The 17,371-nt window shown below is 41.6% G+C and overlaps 2 protein-coding genes across 3 annotated transcripts in view; one reads left to right on the forward strand and one right to left on the reverse strand.

Annotated features, from left to right (window-relative positions):
- Positions 1 to 137: 137 nt before the first annotated feature.
- Positions 138 to 3,613, reverse strand: LOC117197798 (spidroin-1-like). Its single transcript, XM_049699180.1, has 3 exons — positions 3,232 to 3,613; positions 2,833 to 2,907; positions 138 to 2,179 (listed from the first exon to the last, which is right to left on the reverse strand). Exons 1-2 carry the CDS (start codon positions 3,611 to 3,613, stop codon positions 2,834 to 2,836), a joined length of 456 nt encoding a protein of 151 aa, XP_049555137.1. The 3' UTR covers positions 138 to 2,179; position 2,833.
- Positions 3,385 to 17,371, forward strand: part of ADNP (activity dependent neuroprotector homeobox) — a 30,161-nt gene continuing 16,174 nt past the window's right edge. The window contains exons 1-2 of one of the 2 annotated variants that reach the window (XM_049700150.1): positions 3,385 to 3,515; positions 5,523 to 5,696. The gene's annotated coding sequence lies outside the window, so the exon portion shown is untranslated. The remainder of the gene's footprint in view (positions 3,516 to 5,522; positions 5,697 to 17,371) is intronic. The other variant, XM_049700151.1, reaches the window with a different exon arrangement.

Raw genomic sequence — 17,371 nt, forward strand, 5'->3', positions numbered from 1 at the left:
TTCATAGCTCTGGATTCATACCTAATACATGTCAGAAGTAAGAGGAGTGCTAATTATATTCATGAAATACACATATGATACATGGCTGTTTCTATATGAACTAAAAAAGAAATACACACCTCTGGCCCCCCCCCACCTTTTTGGGTTTTTTTTTTGGCTGTGCTGTGCAGCTTGTGGGATCCTAGTTCCCCAACTAGGGTTGAACCGGGGCCCCCAGCAGTAAAAGCGCCGAGTCCTAACCACCGGACCACCAGGGAATTCCCAGCTGTAGTAATTTTTAAACAACTATGTTTTTTTCCTCAAAATATTTTTCATGTTATTTCAGGACCCTTAACAAAGCATACATCTTTAGTAACGTGACTAAATCCCCTGTAGCTCTTCTGTTGAGAAAACTGTTCTGCCAGTTGAAATGTTCAGTAAAGCCCTCAGAAATATTCTATTTACCCACCTTAAGTGGGTATTGCAAAAAAGATTAATTTCCAAGTATAGCACAGCTTTTAGATCACGCAGTGTCTTTTAAAATTTTGAGTAAGGCATACTTTGAGCAAATAAGCTTAAGATCAAATTGACTTTCCTTAGCAAGTAAAAGGAAGGGGCGTCTCTAAGTCATTTAATAAGCAGATTCAGTGAACAGTATTCCTACTACTGCATTTTCCTGGCTTAATTTGGCTGCTGAAGAAACTTCAAGTCTGATTTTTCCATTTGCATTTCTAACAGATCCTACCAGAAATGAATATCAGAGTATAAAACCTTTGGTGTCGTTTTGAACATTACCAATTCTCATAGTTGAATCCATAGGACACATTCCAATAAGGGCCTCTACTGTTCTGTTTCCCTTTTATGCAGAGCTGAACAGCTGGCCCACCATGGACCCCTCTTCCTTGGGGAAGTGACTTCTCTCATCACTACTAACAACTAGAAAATTTATTACCACTGATGTAAAATAATTTTTTTTGAGTGTTTAGATTCTTTCTCGTCTGAGCCCAAAGTTAAATTTTCATTGTCAACTCTGTGGAGCAGAGATTAAATAACCACCTCAGAGAGCCCACTATAAAATACTGTCTTCTCAGACCTCACTAGGGTAGGTACCTTTTGCCTTTGTTTAGTCTTTTGGTTCTTATTCCCACAATCATTACAACACTATCATTATTTACAGTAAATTATTTGAGCAGTGAAAACTTTCACCATTTGGAAGTTATTTAGAAAAGAATCTGGACTATTTAGATAGATTTTTGTAGTAAATCTGGTGACTTAAACACTGTAAAATCTTTTTAAACATTTACATGTGAATCCAGCATCCCTTTTTACTTTGTAAATGGGGCCAAGGATGAAATCCAGATGTTCTCCCTTTGTATTGGTATTATCTCTGTATGAAATCTAAGTATATCTAAGGAAAACTAAATTTAAAATTATTTTGCTTATTTCATATTAGTTCTTGCCTGTCTTCTGCAACATGGAATTAGCTTCTTCATCTTTGTTTCTCTAAATTGAATGTTTTGGGTCCCCTCCTCCTTTTTACAACTTTTTTCAGCTGTTTTCCCTTGAAATACTGATTTGGCTTTTAAAGATATAGTTTATCACAATTTCAGAAATTAACGGAATACTGTGTTGGATGAAACAGCTTGTTAAACCTGCTAACTGAAGCCTTAGACATTGAGCTATATGTAACCACAGTTTGTTCTGTTTTCAGTAAAGTAAGATTCTTTGTGGATGTTACGTATGGTTTGAAACTATTTTAACATGAAATTTAGAGAAACAGCAAAAGATAAGTGTAAGATGTACAGAGCACATCTTAACAGGTTTGGTTAATCCTTCACAATTGACATTTATTACTTTTAAGTATGTCTAGCCAGTGATAGACACTCATATGCACTCAACTATAAAAGGTGGATTCAAGAATGTTGAGAACACAATGTGTTGGTTGGGGTTGACCTAAATTTACAAAGGCCCACGTTGTGTCCTATGCTGTGCAAATTGTGGGAGCACTAAAAGGCTTGGGACTACAGTCTGGTTTTTAAGGATCTTGTGGAGGCCCACTGGCAACATCATTTCACATCCTTGGGCTTCACCAGCCCAGTGGCCTCAAACGCTAGGGATCCCACTTGTTTTCTTCAGGCCAAAGAGAAGAGTCCATCACTGATTCGGAAGAATGTCCAGTCCCAGGGCAACAGCCGGCCTTCTGTAAAACGCAGGCCTGTCCACTGAATAGCGCACCTCACCCGCAAGGGGTCAAGCATCCATGGGGTTGGGTCTCATCTCAAGTGGGTGTGTGAAGCACGAGGCCCTCACACCTCATTTAAAGCAGGAGGTGTCGGGCATGACCGGCCAGGTGTGTCTGCCCTTCCGGCTGCTGCCCAGCCCGAGAGCGCGGGCTTCCCAGCACGTGGAGCCGCGGGGCTGCGCGCACGCCCCCTCCCACCAGATGTAGTCCAGGCCCAGCTGGGCCCGCGCAAGGATCCCCAGCGCGGCCACCTGACTGAGTGCAGCGCGTGCTGCGGCCCTCTGCTTGTGCCTCCGCCGCCGGCGCTGTGGCCAGAGGAAGGCGCCCGCCGTGCACACGGGCCATGGAGGCGCACTGCGGCCATTATCCGCGGCGCCTCCTAGTGGGTCAATGGCAAATCCTCTTGGTTCTCGCGAGAGCTCCCCCTCAGTGGGGATTATATAATGTCCCTTAGGTGGGGGTGGGGGTGCTGATGCCACCCTCCCTCAGAAAAAGTTAGGAGCAAACACAGGTGGGAGTAAGAGTTGTCTATGGGGGGGAAGGGTACTGTCCCCCACTGCCCCCCTTAGTTAGCTGGACAATGAGTCCTCTTATGCTAATGAGATACTTACGTCACTTCCGCTCTTTCTCGGCCGCCATTTTGGCTAGGGCAGGTTCGGGGACTCGCTCCGAGGCGCTTGTATTGTCTGCTGAGGGGAGACGCGGGATCAGCCCCCCCTCCCCCGCCCGTTGCTGCCGCCGCCTCCGCCGGCCCGGTCTCCCCTCCGCCGCCCGCCGGGATCCATGAACTGAACTCCCGCCCCCCCGGCCGCCGCCATCTTGTGCCCCCTCCCCCTCCCGCGGGCAGCGCTAAGGGGGATTTTGGCGTCTCCTCAGACACAGCTCCCTCTCTCGGTCCCCGCTGCTGAGGAGTGAGAGGAGCGCGGCCGTCGCCGCCCGCCTGCCCGCGCCGGTGAAGCCGCCTCTCCCACACCCTCCGTCTCCTCCCTCCGCCCCTCCTTTGTCTGCACCGCTCGACGACGCTGCCGCCGCCGCCCGCGCGGGGACTGGAGGGAGCCGCTCGCGCCGCCGCCGCCGCCCGCCGCTCTGCTGCGCCCGCCGCGCCCCCCGGCAGCAGCCGCGGCCGCGGCGCGAGCCGGACCCCGCCGAGGCCGCCGAGCCGGAGCGCGACGAGGCCCCGGGCGCGCCCTCGCCGCCGCCAGCGCCGTGCCGCCGCCATCCGCCCGCCGCCGCCGCCGCCGCCGCCCGGCCCCCGAGCACGCCGGCCCCGCGCGCGCCTCGAGGCCGAGTCAAGGTAAGCCCGGCGACCGCCGCGCGCGGACCCACGGCCGGCCCCGCGGGCGCGTTATTGTTGAAACCGCCAGCCCTCCGGCCGCACACGCTCCTTTGCATACTCCGGTGCTGACGGAGCGCCCGCCCCGGCGCGGACCGCTACCCGGGCTCTTGCTCCGCGGTCCGGGCGCCTCCTCCTGCAGCCCGAGCCCCCTTCCCCGCCCCGTGAGCCCGCGGAGGCCAGCAGCCGCCCTGGCCGCCGGAGCTTTTGCGGCTAGTGGCATCTCTCTCCACCCCGCCCCCAGCAAGAATCGAGCTTCTTCCATCCCTGGAACTACTCCCGCCCCCCGCCCAAAATGAGCCCCCCACGCACACCCCCAATCCCTGGGACGAGCCTTCTGCCAGGTCTACCCACCTTTAGTCGGGGGAGGGGGGGAATAGATTGGGGGGCGGGGAGCATGCATGGCACGGAGTGAAAGTCTTTGCCTCCCCTGTGCAATCCTTCCTCCCCAACAAGCCAGCTCCCCTCCTATCCTGACCACGGAGTCCTCCACCACCCCCTTTTCTCAATCGCAGCTGCCTGGTCAGCACGACCTCTTGCGAGCATTCTGAGCCCCAACTTTGCAGTAAGATGGTAAAAAATGGAAATCCAGAAAGCTGCGAAAGATTTTTTTCTTTTTTCTTTTTGTGTGTGTGTGTGCAATGAATGGGGAGTAGTTCTTTGAGCACCCTTTTATTCACCTCTTCTTTTCTCTGGGCTGCCTGCCTGCCTTCCCCTCCCCCCAAACCTGGATGCCTGTCTGCTGGAAAAGGCGCGATTGCTTCTCTTCCTCTTCTGCCCAAGACCAGGCGCTAAGGTCTAATAGTCTTTTCAGCCACACACATACCCACACTGAGTCTTCTTGATGTTCTTGCCTTCCCAATTCCTCTGGACAGTTCTTGCCATAACCCCATTTCTCAGACAAAGGCTTAGGAGGGAAAAGAACCAAACTGTTTCCTGTGTTTGCCATTTTGATGCTGTCCATCCCCACACACCCAATCTCTTTCCCTGATGCTTCTTGTGCCAGTGTCTTGAACCTTAAGAATGGGGAAAAAACAAAAAACTCCTGGGTAGCTTGATACAGTTTCCTTATAAATCCGCATTGTTGCTTCTGGTTTATGGCCTTGAAGAAAATACCAGCCCCCACCCAAAATGCACCGCAGCCAAGTCGGCTAAAGGCGATGAGTGTTGGAGTCAGTAGGGGGCGCATTCCCTGCACTGGGTAAGGCTGCAGAGGGGGGAAGGGCCCCAGAGCTAGAACAGGATGTGCTTCACAGCGCCTTCTACAGACCATGGGAAAATGGACCCAGCAAGACACACTCACACACTCTTAGTTGGTGAGCTGACAGCAACATCATGGTGAAGGATCAAGTGAGTCAAGAGCAGTGATTTTATTTCTTTTAAAGAATTTACCCTGCGTTTTAGAAGTTCTCTCTTTTTACTTTTTCAAAACTGTTGACCCTTAGACAACCCACATTTGTTCTTGAGGAATCATCTTGGCACATCCTTGGTACACAGAAAGCCCCTTCTCTGGAATTCTTCCACCTTAAGCTTTGAATGTGTCACCATATCTTCCCAAGGTCAGATGGTAAAGGGAAAAGTTTAAAACCTCAGAGTAACAGGTTTGGGGGAATTGCTGATTACTTCCCTTCTTCATGGCCCCAACCTTTTCAGCTCTTTGAGAGTTGAAAATCCTTGAGGGATGTTAGATTTTAGTGGGGTAGCAATTTTCATAAGTATGTAGATGGGTGTCATGATTTGCAAAGCCTTGTTGGTAAACATCAAGCCCATGTTGAGTTCTTCATTGTCAGACTCAACAGAGTTGATTGTAAAGTTTTCTTTCTTTCCAACTTTGGACTTGCGGTTGCTGTTCATTATCTCAGTAGCCAACCGCCTTTGCAAAAGTGTTGACACCAGTCTTCTGTGAGCACCCACTTTCATAGGGTGTGTTGATTTCTATAGATTTTACTCCTCTTGTTATTTCCATAGGTGTGAGATGCACAATGCGAAACCTAGGCCCCAGCTTTTGCACCATGATGCACAGGGTTGTACTTTTTGTACTGAACTGATAGGTGGCCTAGTGGTTATGCCCTGTACTACCATTTTGAGGATCTGGACTCCGTTCCTGCCTTGCTCTTTGGACCACATTGTCAATTCACACCGGTGGGTATATTCATTTTGGAGGGTGGGAACTGCAGCAACAGGGAAGCCAGAGACTTCTTCCTCCTTGGTCACCACCAAAGCCAGCACTTCCAAAATTTCAGCCTAGCCACATTCCTCAAGGAACGGGTTAGAGCTGGTTGCAGATGTGGGTTCTGAACAGAGAAATGACTTGTGCCTTGTTTAAGAGAAAATTTTGAAGTTGCTAATATTGTTTTAATCATTTGCATTCTGCACTCTTGTGTATAAAATATGTTAAGTATTCAATTACTGCTGTTTTGATGACCCAATCTCAAGAGTTGCTAAGCATTTAGAAACCTTAAAGATTCTCTGATCAGAACAGGCCTTTCCATGAACAGGTACTTGCTACCAAAGATGGATAGTGGTTGTTGATACTTAAGGGTACTGTTAAGACTTTGTTGCAGGTATTTTATAAAGATACACCAAGATAAATTTATGGGAAAATGAACTGGTGTATTCTTTGATACATAACCAGTTGGTCCTTAGGGGAGAATTTGCATTGGACATTTGCTACCAAGTAACATTTTGGTGAGTGAAAAGGAGGCAGCTTGGTTCAGGTATTCCACTAGAGACTTAACTAATTGCTTTTACAATTTGTTTAGTAATCAGAAGAATCAGATATATAATTTAAAGGGTATTGTAATCTTTAAATGCTTTTTAGTATTAAGTAGATATAATTTTGACTTGAATTTGTGTTTGATATAGAATTATATGACTTTTTAAATGAGTAATATGAATAGCATTTCTTTGAGGGTGTGTTGGAGGTGAAGTTTGTGAAGGTGCTTTCGTTTGATTTAGCAAATTATACGTAAGATATAATGTTAACCGATGTCCTTAGTGGTAATAGCCATTTTCCCCCTACGGGAAAACTTACTGTGAGCTCTTAAAAAGCATATATTCTGCACTTTCAAATGTTCCCTGATTTTGGCATTCCCTCTCCCCCCCACCAAAAAAAAAGAAAAGAAAAAAGGTCGAACAATTGGACTTGAAGGCTGGAATTTAGGTAAACTGTGAGGGTTCATTAAAAAGCCTCAATTAACTAGAGGGTGGGGAATGGGTATTCTATTTAATTGAACTTTAAGTAGAAGTTCCTTCTTTGTCTTGGCCCTTGTTGAAAATTTCCTAACACTGCCTTATTAGAGGCTGCTATACTTCGAACTAACTAAATCTTTGCTTTTTGGCTCTTATAGTCTCTGTGTAGGAAATAGAGGAGATTGGGCTATGAATCTCTAAAGACCCTTGTTCCTGTTTATTCTGAAAGTCATTGATTTTAAACATATCCACTGTGAATTTGTTTTGCTTAAATTTCTCTTTTTTTCCTTAAACCAGAGTGCAGGAAAAGTTCTAATACTATTTATATTAAAAATAAAACGCCACCATGTTGAACAGACTAAGTGTCAAGTAAGTTCTTGATTATTGTTATTTTGATGACCCAGTCTCAAGAGTTGCTAAGCTTCTAAAAACCTTGAACGTTCTCTGATCAGAACAAACCTTTCCATGAACATGTACTTGCTCCCAAATAATCAGTAGGCTTTTATCAAGTAAAAATGAATTTTTATTTTTATTATTAACATACATGCCTACATTTATTATTTATATTTGATTGCTGAAAGCATAATTATATTAGGTACATTATATATTAAAGTAACTGCTTATAAATTTTGGAAAATGTTAAAAATAATTTTTAGAATTGTGAAATGTTAAATATTTAGCAATCTGGTGGTTAATATATTTAAGGTGATGTACACGTTTTGTGACTTCACATTTAATTGTGAAAATTTCAGTTTAACAAGGAACATAGAGCTATTTTGTTATAAAGGAGCAAGTAGGGATCCCTACCTTAGGGGAAAAAAAGAAAAACTTCAGAATTTAAGTAGTATTTTTTCTTTTGAGAACCATGCATAAATAACAAATTGCATAAGTTGTAGTAGACCTTGATTTTGTTAATGGCTGGGTGGGTGTATACATAAAATAAAGTTCACTTTTTTAGTGTTGAAATGACATTAAATACAAATAAAAGGTGCAAATATTGGCGATAATGTTTGGAAACAATACATTTGTGCAGAGAAAAAATCAAATGTCGGAGTTTTTTTTACTCTGTTTAAATCTTAGATAAACTTTTTAAAAATGATGTGAAACTACAAAAGTTTTTTTGAAATTCTTATTAGAACCTAATTTGTAGTTTATATCAAGGTGCCCAGTACTGTTGTGTAATGAGCTACTTGTTCAACCTAGACTTCCAAAGGACTTTCACTTTTAAAGAATGTCATAAAGTCTGTTATGTCTTCCAGAAGGTAAAATATTTTCCACAAGAGTGTAACTTTCGTCTACTTGCCTAAGAGGCATGAACATTAAGAAAAATGTTGCTCACCTATGTAAATAATTTTAGTTAGATTCACAGAGCTTGATGTGTTATTAGCATCACATGAACTTACAAAATTTTTTCCTCCCCTAGTTTTGTGAGAACTTGTGGTATTAAGTCTGGAGCAAATGCCATGTTTGGCTGATGTGCATATACATTTTATGTTGTTAGTTTGGAAACTTGGCATTTGAAACTGGTATGAACCAAAGCCCCACACTAATTAACTGAATTGGTATCTTGAATGTAGAGGCTGTTTCTTGTTTACATGTTGGCACTTTCCGCCTTGATCGTTGAGACACTTTATAAGAACAGCCACCCATGTTTTGCCCAGCATGAGTGGCCACAGTTCCATGTGACTGCATTTTTGTTGTTGTTGTTTGTTTGCCTGATCTTGTCCATTAGAAAGTGAGGAGAAGGATGATTGTGCTCCCTCAGCCTCTTACGGTCTTAGTACCCCTTATACCTTTGTTTTGGTCATGATCTACCTTTGATATCTGCTAGTTTCGAGGTCGGCTTAAATGAGAATCCACATTCTGCCTCCCTGGAAAGAGAAGGCTCTCTACATATTAATAGGCCTCTTAGATTGGGATATATATATATCAACTTGATTATATGGGGATATGCGTGTATATATAGGAAGTCAAGGATAAAATGTGAGCCAACTATGTAAAGTGAGTTTTGATTTAGGGGTGCACATTTTTGTTCTAATACGTGTAAAATGCAAAATTCTTTTCACTGTTTCCGTGCTTGGTTCTCTCATCTCCATGTATGTGTTCCTGTCCTTTGCCTTTGGGACTTCTTTGAGATGCACTCACAGTCCTCTTTGGTTTTATTGATCCCTAGCTTAGTTCCAGGACAGCAGCGAGAGAAATCCTGATATCTCAAGAATTTTAGCAGTGTTCCAGAAATAAAGGTTTGGAAATTAAGAGAAGAGCATAAAAGACTTTGAATAGAATTACCAAGGGAAGGCTGCCCTGAACATATGCCACAGTTTAAGATTGAGTTATCATTCAAAAACATGCACGTGATCTGTAAGAGACTCCTGCATTGACCATCTCTTAGAATTAAAAATAAATCCCTCCACATCCTAATTTCTTTTCCAGTAAGGGTATAGATTTGTACTTGAGTCACTTAGCTTTGGGTTGTTTGTGTTTGTTACTTCTCATATGACTTGGTTGATGTCTTTAATAAGGATGAACTATAAGTGTACAGGCCCCCTTGCTGGCCTTTATGGTATTATAATATTAATAATACTGGTGTCATTTTTCTAAGCACTTCATAAACCATTCTCAGTTCTCTCAGGACTGATTTCACAAGTAGGGAAATCAAGGCACTACCGTGTGCAGTGATGAAGTGAGCCATGGAATATGTCTGGGCTGGTTCCCAGGTCTGTGTTTGGAACACAGGCTTTTATAGGGCCCCTGTGAGCTGTTTGGCTAATGAAGACCCACATGAGTGCTTCATAACTTCTTAGTGATGTTTTGTGCTTGGATGTTAGCTAACAGCCAAGGATCCCAAGTGGGCTCCGCAGTTAAAGCAGTTAGCTTCACTAGCTTCTTTACCAGTGAATTGTGCTGGTGGTAGTTAGTTGAAGTAGCAACTGTATAAGGTTTGAAGTTGCCTGTATAAGGATCTAAAAAGAAAGTTTGTTTATGGTCCATTGCTTTTCCCAGTGTTTTGGTTTAGGGCAGTCTTGTTCCTTCTCTCCTCTGAGCAGTTATTTTTGCTTAGACAGATAATTGCTGGCTTTTGCCCTCTGCCTTTTCTTTTTCTGAACCCTCTATGCTCCATTTAAGAGCTTGTGCAACCTGTGCTTCTCTTGAAAATCTGTAAGGCTTTCCTTTTCTGATGGGAGCTGGCAACAATTGAGGACCTATATGAGTGGTCTCTTGAAACTTGATATATCTGAAGAAACTTCTATCTAGTGGAAATGTGGTGGAATTTATTAAATGTACGTTTAAGTCAACAATTAGAATTCTTGCTCTTGTGAAAGATATGAACTGAGACTGGGTGTGTCCTAATGCAGGGAGTGCTTAGAATCCTGGTTTGAGATCAGAAAAATATAAATAAAACTTCTGTGGAAAGTAAGGATTGAGCCATCAAGTGGCAAAACCTGCTCTAAGAATAATGCTTTCGCTTAAGCCTTGACTCTAGGAGATAGCTTAGAAAAACGTGAGAAGGTGATTCAAATAAATTACATATTTTGTTGCTCAAGAATGGTGAGAAAAATATATTTCCCATTACTATGGGAAAATTATTTTGAGTAGTTTTGAGACAGCATGGAACACTTATTAAGGGATTGAAAATAACCTACTTTTTGTCTTAGGCCATTTAGATGAAGACCAGTAGCATGCTTCTGGAATGATTATAAATGGACATATCTGGATGTTCTCTTAGGCCTGCTCGTTAATTGATTTCCCTTTTTCACACTTCTCTTAAGCCAGGTTGTTCACCTGTATTGACAGCAAGCAGCACTAAGCCTATGGAGTTCTTATGTAGGCAGCATGGTGTTGGAATCACTGCCACAGTATGTCTTGCTGGAATGCCTATTTAAAATGGAGTAAATTGGGAAATGCTTCCCATCTCACAGTCTCCCTGAAGCTAGATTGGGATGTTAGAGATGCTCTCAATCCTTTTTGTCCTTTTTTAAGTAGTGAGGTATCTTTCCCCCTTTCAAATAAAATTTTATGTGAACTCTAGTATATAAAACTGATTAAAGGGGCAGCTTTCACATTGTCCCTTAAATGTCAACTTCCCCTCCATCTGTATATATCTCTTACAGTCTCTCAGCACACTCTGAGAAGTACACCCTGAAAACCGTTGGTTCCATTAGTGTTCTAGAAGTTCTGGTGGTCACAGCTAGGGTTCTTGTCTGAAATCTAAATACTCAAAAGCAACAGGATAAGCAGCAGCCATAATAACAGTTCCTAGTTGTAGGCACTAGTTTTTTAGTCTGAAAGCCTTAAAAGAGGAGTAACCCAAATTTTATATTATATAAATATATATATATATTTAATGAGCAGACTCTAGGTCACACCTTTATATTTCTAAGTCACCTAGGTTTATTTTGGGTACTTGCGAATGTTCTATTGCATAACCGTTATAAGTGCCACAGAGCTTGTAAAGTTAGTATGCTAACTCTAACATGAATGGCTCACACAAATATATAAAAAACACTCTTACGTGTAAGTATAAATGCACATTGTCATGTGTACAGGAACAGATGTGTGGCAACCACATCTGATTCTCAGGAATAATGATAGTCTGTGCTTTTTAAGAGATTATATCCTGGTATGAACTCATAGATTTCAGAGTGATTGCTCCAGTATCTGACCTGGTTTAAGGTAATAATAATAATAACTGCTTTAAGTATTAATTGGCATCATCTTATTTAATCCTTCTGACATTTGAACAGTAGAATGGTGTTATACTGGTTATACCATAGGAAACAGACCTCCAGAAGTAAAGTAAGATTTTTAGAGTCACAAAGCTAGTAAGTGGCAGAGCAAGGATTTAAACACAGATCTGTCCAGCTCTAGAGCTGTATTCTTTCTTACTACATTGTACCATCTTTTCTAGCAGGGGAAAGCTTTACTGTACTATGTCACCCTACTTATTATAGAAGTTTAAAGTTATGAGGGAAAAAATCTTTACACGTGGCTGAGAGGTAACCTAAATATTTGTTCATGAAACCAGTGTAGTCCTACTGGAAAACACAAATTTTGATGTTGGCTATAGGCTTTATACTTAAACTTTTTCTCCCCGTCCTTGTGCTGTCATTTCAGTATCTTGTTACCTTATACCTAAAGTTCTGGCTATTTTGCAGATGTTTCAGATTGAGTAGGTAGATCTGGAATGGGTGTGAGCTCCCTCAGGTGATTGTCACAATGGCTAGGTCTGGTATCCACTCTTCTACTTAATCTACTTACTCCAGACCTTTTTTAATGGGACCTGCCAAACACAACCAGATTAATTCTCTCAAAGCGCCATTAAAATTGTATCACTTCTCTACTCCAGTAACTGCAGCATCTCCTCAGTGCCTGCTAGACCTGGCAGCAGGCTCTAGCTTCACACTCAAGGCCTCCATTCTATCCCCATCCTGCCTTTCCAGCCTTGTCATTTATTACTACTCAGAAGCTTGACACAGCAGCCATTCTGACTCTCTGCAGTAGTTCCTAAAACTCCTTGCTTTTCCACCTCTGGAAGTGTGCCAGTGAGACTTTTTTTTTGCAGTGAGTGCAGATTCTCCAACCTAACATAGTGGCCGCAGCTCAACAGCTACTTCCGCCCTCTCCTGACTGCCCCTGCTGAGAATGAACTGTCCCTCTTACAAAGCCTCAGAGCATCTAGTTTGTGACACATCTGACATATTGCATCTTTTCCTGTATATATTTATGGGGTGTCATCTCTATAAAACCTTTGTAGGCAGGGACTGTTCATTCATTCTACACTTACTGAGTGCCTGCTATGTGCCAGCCAATGAAGAACGTGTTAGAGAATATAGCAGGGGAAAAAAACCAGTCAGGGTCCTTGTAATGGACATTCTTTGCCTTGAATAGTGAGATGGCATCCTTGTCCTCCTGCATATTTTAAGAGTTCTATTTAGCCTATCAGTTGAGATAAGGACAATCTGCGCCGAAAAATGATTCATAGTGATTCTAATTTAAAGACATAAATATCTCTTTACCAGTTGTATGAATTATACTTTCAGGTCATATTTTACTAAATCTCTTGAGATCACCTGTGATGAGCATTTAAAATAAATTAAAACTTTTAAGTCACAGAGTCATTGTAATTTTGGTGATTGATAACGTGGTGAACCAGGCTTTTTATTTCCCATTAGATTCTTGGTTTGTTATTAATGAGCCACACCAATATGAAAGAAAATAAAACTTGCGTAAAGGACTAAAATTAAATTTTTCCTCTTTCTGTTACCTTTGAAAAGGCTTCCTGTTTTATTTTTCCTGGGACCTCTCCCCTTTTACAGTTCTATCCTGTAACTGTTTGAAAGAAACTTAAGGTGATTTGAAAATTTAATACATGGAAATTCTGTGAAAATCATTTCTGTACTGCTGCTTCATGCTCTAGAATCATTTCAGTTTTGCAAAATTAAAAATAATTGAATTCATTAAAGTAACTCTAGCTGGATTAAACTATTAATTAAGGCAGAGTGAATTTGGGCCTTTGACGTTGACAAAAGTGATATATTCCTCTGTTCCTGGCCTCTTGGAGTGGAGCAGATTTGCCAGGAAGGTGAATTCTCTACTAAGATTTTTTTTTTTTTTTTTTAAGTGCTTAACAGTTTGGGGGCTGTTGATATATTACCATAGAGTCACTCGTTTAAAATTGTCCAAAATGGTCTGGAAGTTTGTAAAGGCCTTCAAAGTTGTTCTGTTACATCCAGGACTTGCTCTAGAGGATCTATCCTGTTCAAAGGAATCTTAAACAGTCTTAACAGATGCTTAATATTCATAGTTTTGGCAAAGAGACCCATCAGTGATAAATGTCTGTGATTTTGAACCCAGATTGCCCTGCTGATAAAATTACAAGCAGCCTTATCTGGTTCCATATTCACTACTCTTGTCTTATGTTTTCTAGTAGCCACTTTTTTTTCTAACTTTATTTTTAATTGTGGTAAAATATACATAACATAAAATTAATTTATCATGTTAACCAACCACTTTTAAGTATACAGTTCTGTGACATTAAGTATATTCACATTGTTGTGCAGCAGTTACCACTATCCATCTCCAGAACTTTCTTCATGTTGCAGAACAGAAACACTCTCCCCATTAAACAGTAAATCCCCATTCTCCCCTCCCCACCAGCCCTTGGCAACCACCCTTCTACTTTCTGTCTCTATGAATTTCACTACTTTTAGTATCTCGTATGAGTGTAATCATGTAATATTTGTCTTTTTGTGACTGGCTTATTTTGCTTAGCATAATATCTTTGAGGTTTATCCATGTTTTCAGTAGCTACGTTTTTAAAAATAAAATTAATTTTAATTTTTAATCCAATATATCCAAAGTATTGTCATTTTAACATGTAGTCTATTTTTGGAAGGGTATTTATGAGATATTTTGCATTTTTATCATACTAAGTCTTGGAAATCCCAAGTATATTTTATGCTTAAAAGCATATCTCAGATGGAAAAAAAAAAAGCATATCTCAGATGGGCAAAGAAGATGTATAAATGGCCCAAAAGCACATGAAAAGATGCTCAACATCACTAGTCATTAGGGAAATGCTAACTAAAACTACAATGAAAATATATCTCACACCCATTAAGATGGTTACTGTTAAAAAAAAAAAGTGTTGGTGAGGGTGTGAAGAAACTGGAACTGTACACTGTTGGGAGTGTAAATGGTAGAACCACAGAATTACCATGTGATCCAGCAGCAGTGTCTTGAAGAGATACTTGTACACCCATGGTCATAGCAGTATTATTCACAATAGCTGAAGGCGGAACAAGTGTCCAACAGGTGACTGGATAAATGTGATATATACATAGCATGGAATATTATTCAGCCGTACAAGGAAGGGAAATCTGACATGATGCTCCAGCTGGATAAACCTTGAAGGCATTGCTAGGTAAAATAAGTAGTCACAAAAGGACAGATACTTTGATTCCACTTATGTGAAGTACTTAGAGTAGTCAGAATCATAGAGGCAAAACGGAGTGGTGGTTGCCAGGTGCAGATGGGTGGGGAGAAATGGGGAGTTACTGTTTAATGGAGATAAAGTTTCAGTTTTGCAAGGTGAAAAGAGTTGTGGAGATGGATGGCGGTGAGGGTAGCACAATAAAAGGTTAAAGCACCTCAATTCAGTTCAGACTAGCCACATTTTAAGGGCCTAATAGCCATTTGTGGCTAGTATCTGCCGTATTGGAAAGCATAGTTCTTAAAAATGAATTTATAAAATTTTCAAGCAACGTTGGTTTTCTTGCTGCTTGAGTAAATACTGAAATACATCTATTCCTTTTGTTGTTTGAGAAAAATTATGCATGCATAAAATCTGGAAGGATAAGTATACCCCAGTATTTACTATTGTCTTTGGGTAAAATTATTTGTGTTCTTTGCCTTATCTACATCTTGTAATCTTATACTAGGCCTAATTGCTTTTTTTTTTAACAGCTTAAGATATCTTTCGTATACCATACAATTCACCCATTTAAAGTGTATAATTCAATGTTTTCTAATATATTCAGGGTTGTGCACCTATCACCACAATTAATTTTAGAATATTTTCTTCACAAAGAACCCAGTACCCCTTGGCAATCACCCTCTATTCCCCCCGCCTATTTCCACCAGCCCTAGGCAACTTTAATCTCCTTTCTGTCTCTGAGATTTGCCTATTCTAGATATTTCATATAAACGGAATCATACAATAAGTAGCCTTTTGTGACTGACTTTTTTCACTTGGCATAGTATTTTCAGGGTTCATCATGTTGGAGCATATATCGGTATTTCACTCCTTTTTATGGCTGAATCATATCCCATTGTATCAATACCATGTTTTACTTAACCATTTATTAGTTGATGGAGATTTGGGTTGATTTTCCTTCTCGGATATTATGAAGACTGCTGAGAACATACGTGTACAAGCTTTTGTGTGGGCATATGTTTTCATTTCTCAATTGCTTTTGTAACAAGAATGAACGGAATTTGGCAGGGGAAAGGAGACTAAGAGGTAGTTAGTTGAGAGCCGACTAGTCTCCTGCCTACCCCTGCCCTTTAGAAAAGGAAAAAAGATGACGAAAGCCTCTGCTTTTCCCAAGCAATTTTCAGAAGACTGTGCTTTGAGTATTGATAATGGATAACTGGTCCATTATCAATAGGAGAGACAGGATATATCTGGTTTTTGAAAAGGTATTGTTTTATTGAAGGATTCTAAAATTGTGGTTTTCATTTTGCAAGATATTACCATTACAGGGACTTCCCTGGCCGTCCAGTGGTTAAGACTCCTTGCTTCTACTACAGGGGGCATGGGTTTGATCCCTGGTTGGGGAACTAAGATCCCACATACCCGCACGGTGTAGCAAAAAAATTAAAAAAAAAATTTTTTTTTAATTAAAAAAAATATATATATATATATTACCATTACAGTTTGGATAGAAAGATATCCGTCAGATGTGACCATCTAGTGACTGTTGGCATCCACGGTGATGTTAAAAGCGCTTTAGGGCAAGTGGTCTCAGAGCTGAGTTCATGTTTCACTTCTTTGGATGTGATGGGACCATCTGACCTGAGATATGTGTGTGTATTCTTTTTTTTTTTCTTCCAGTACGCGGGCCTCTCATTGCTGTGGCCTCCCCCCCCTGCAGAGCACAGGCTCCGGACGCGCAGGCTCAGCGGCCATGGCCCACGGGCCCAGCCGCTCCATGGCATGCGGGATCCTCCCGGACCGGGGCACAAACCCGTGTCCCCTGCATCGGCAGGCGGACCCCCAATCACTGTGCCACCAGGGAAGCCCTGTGTGTGTATTCTTAATCTCCGTATCTCCACTTGAGCTGGTTTGGCTGAATTATTTATGGTTATTTCAACCTTGGGTATTAAAGTTCTGGCACTTTCAGATGTGTGTATATAACATGCTGTTGTTTACTTTTAATTAATGTCAGAGATCAGAGCTTCATCTGCATGGGTAATGGGAAGAACACTGCATTCTAGGTCTGAAGATGACCTTGAGACCCAGCTCTGTCATTGACACGCTCATCACCCTTAAGCCAGTTGCTTCACCTCAGTTGCTAATCTGTAAAATGAGAAGAGTTTAGATTAGGCAAAACCCTAGGTTCTTTTCAGTGATTCAAAGTGCTGCTTTTTCATAACTGATTTTAGTTGGAATATGAATCTCAATCTCTTGTCTCCTAAGGCGTGTACTTTGTTCTTCATTTTGGAATTAGAATGTTCATGCCCCTTCAATTGAGAAGATACTTAAAGACTGTTGATAGTTATTTCTCTTCTAATCAGACATGGATTCAGAATAGCATATCTTTCTCATCAGCTAAACCAGCTAATGCTGAAAAAGGCAGCACATATGCAAAAAAAAAAAAAGGATTGACTGTAGTTATATGTGTAAAGTGGCTGCCACCAACACAAATGCACCTTTTAGGAGCATTAATTTAAAAATAATATCCAGAATTAGAGAAGTGTTGTCCCACTTGACCTGATTATGTCACATCTGGAATAACAGTTTATTCAGGGCACCACAGAGATTGACCAACTGGAGTCTGTTCATTGGAGACTGGTGTAGGCGATAACAGAAGGAATGGTGAAAAGAACTGAGCATGGTTAAC

Source organism: Orcinus orca, chromosome 16 (genome assembly GCF_937001465.1).
Source record: "Orcinus orca chromosome 16, mOrcOrc1.1, whole genome shotgun sequence".
NCBI classification, from domain to species: Eukaryota; Metazoa; Chordata; class Mammalia; order Artiodactyla; family Delphinidae; genus Orcinus; species Orcinus orca.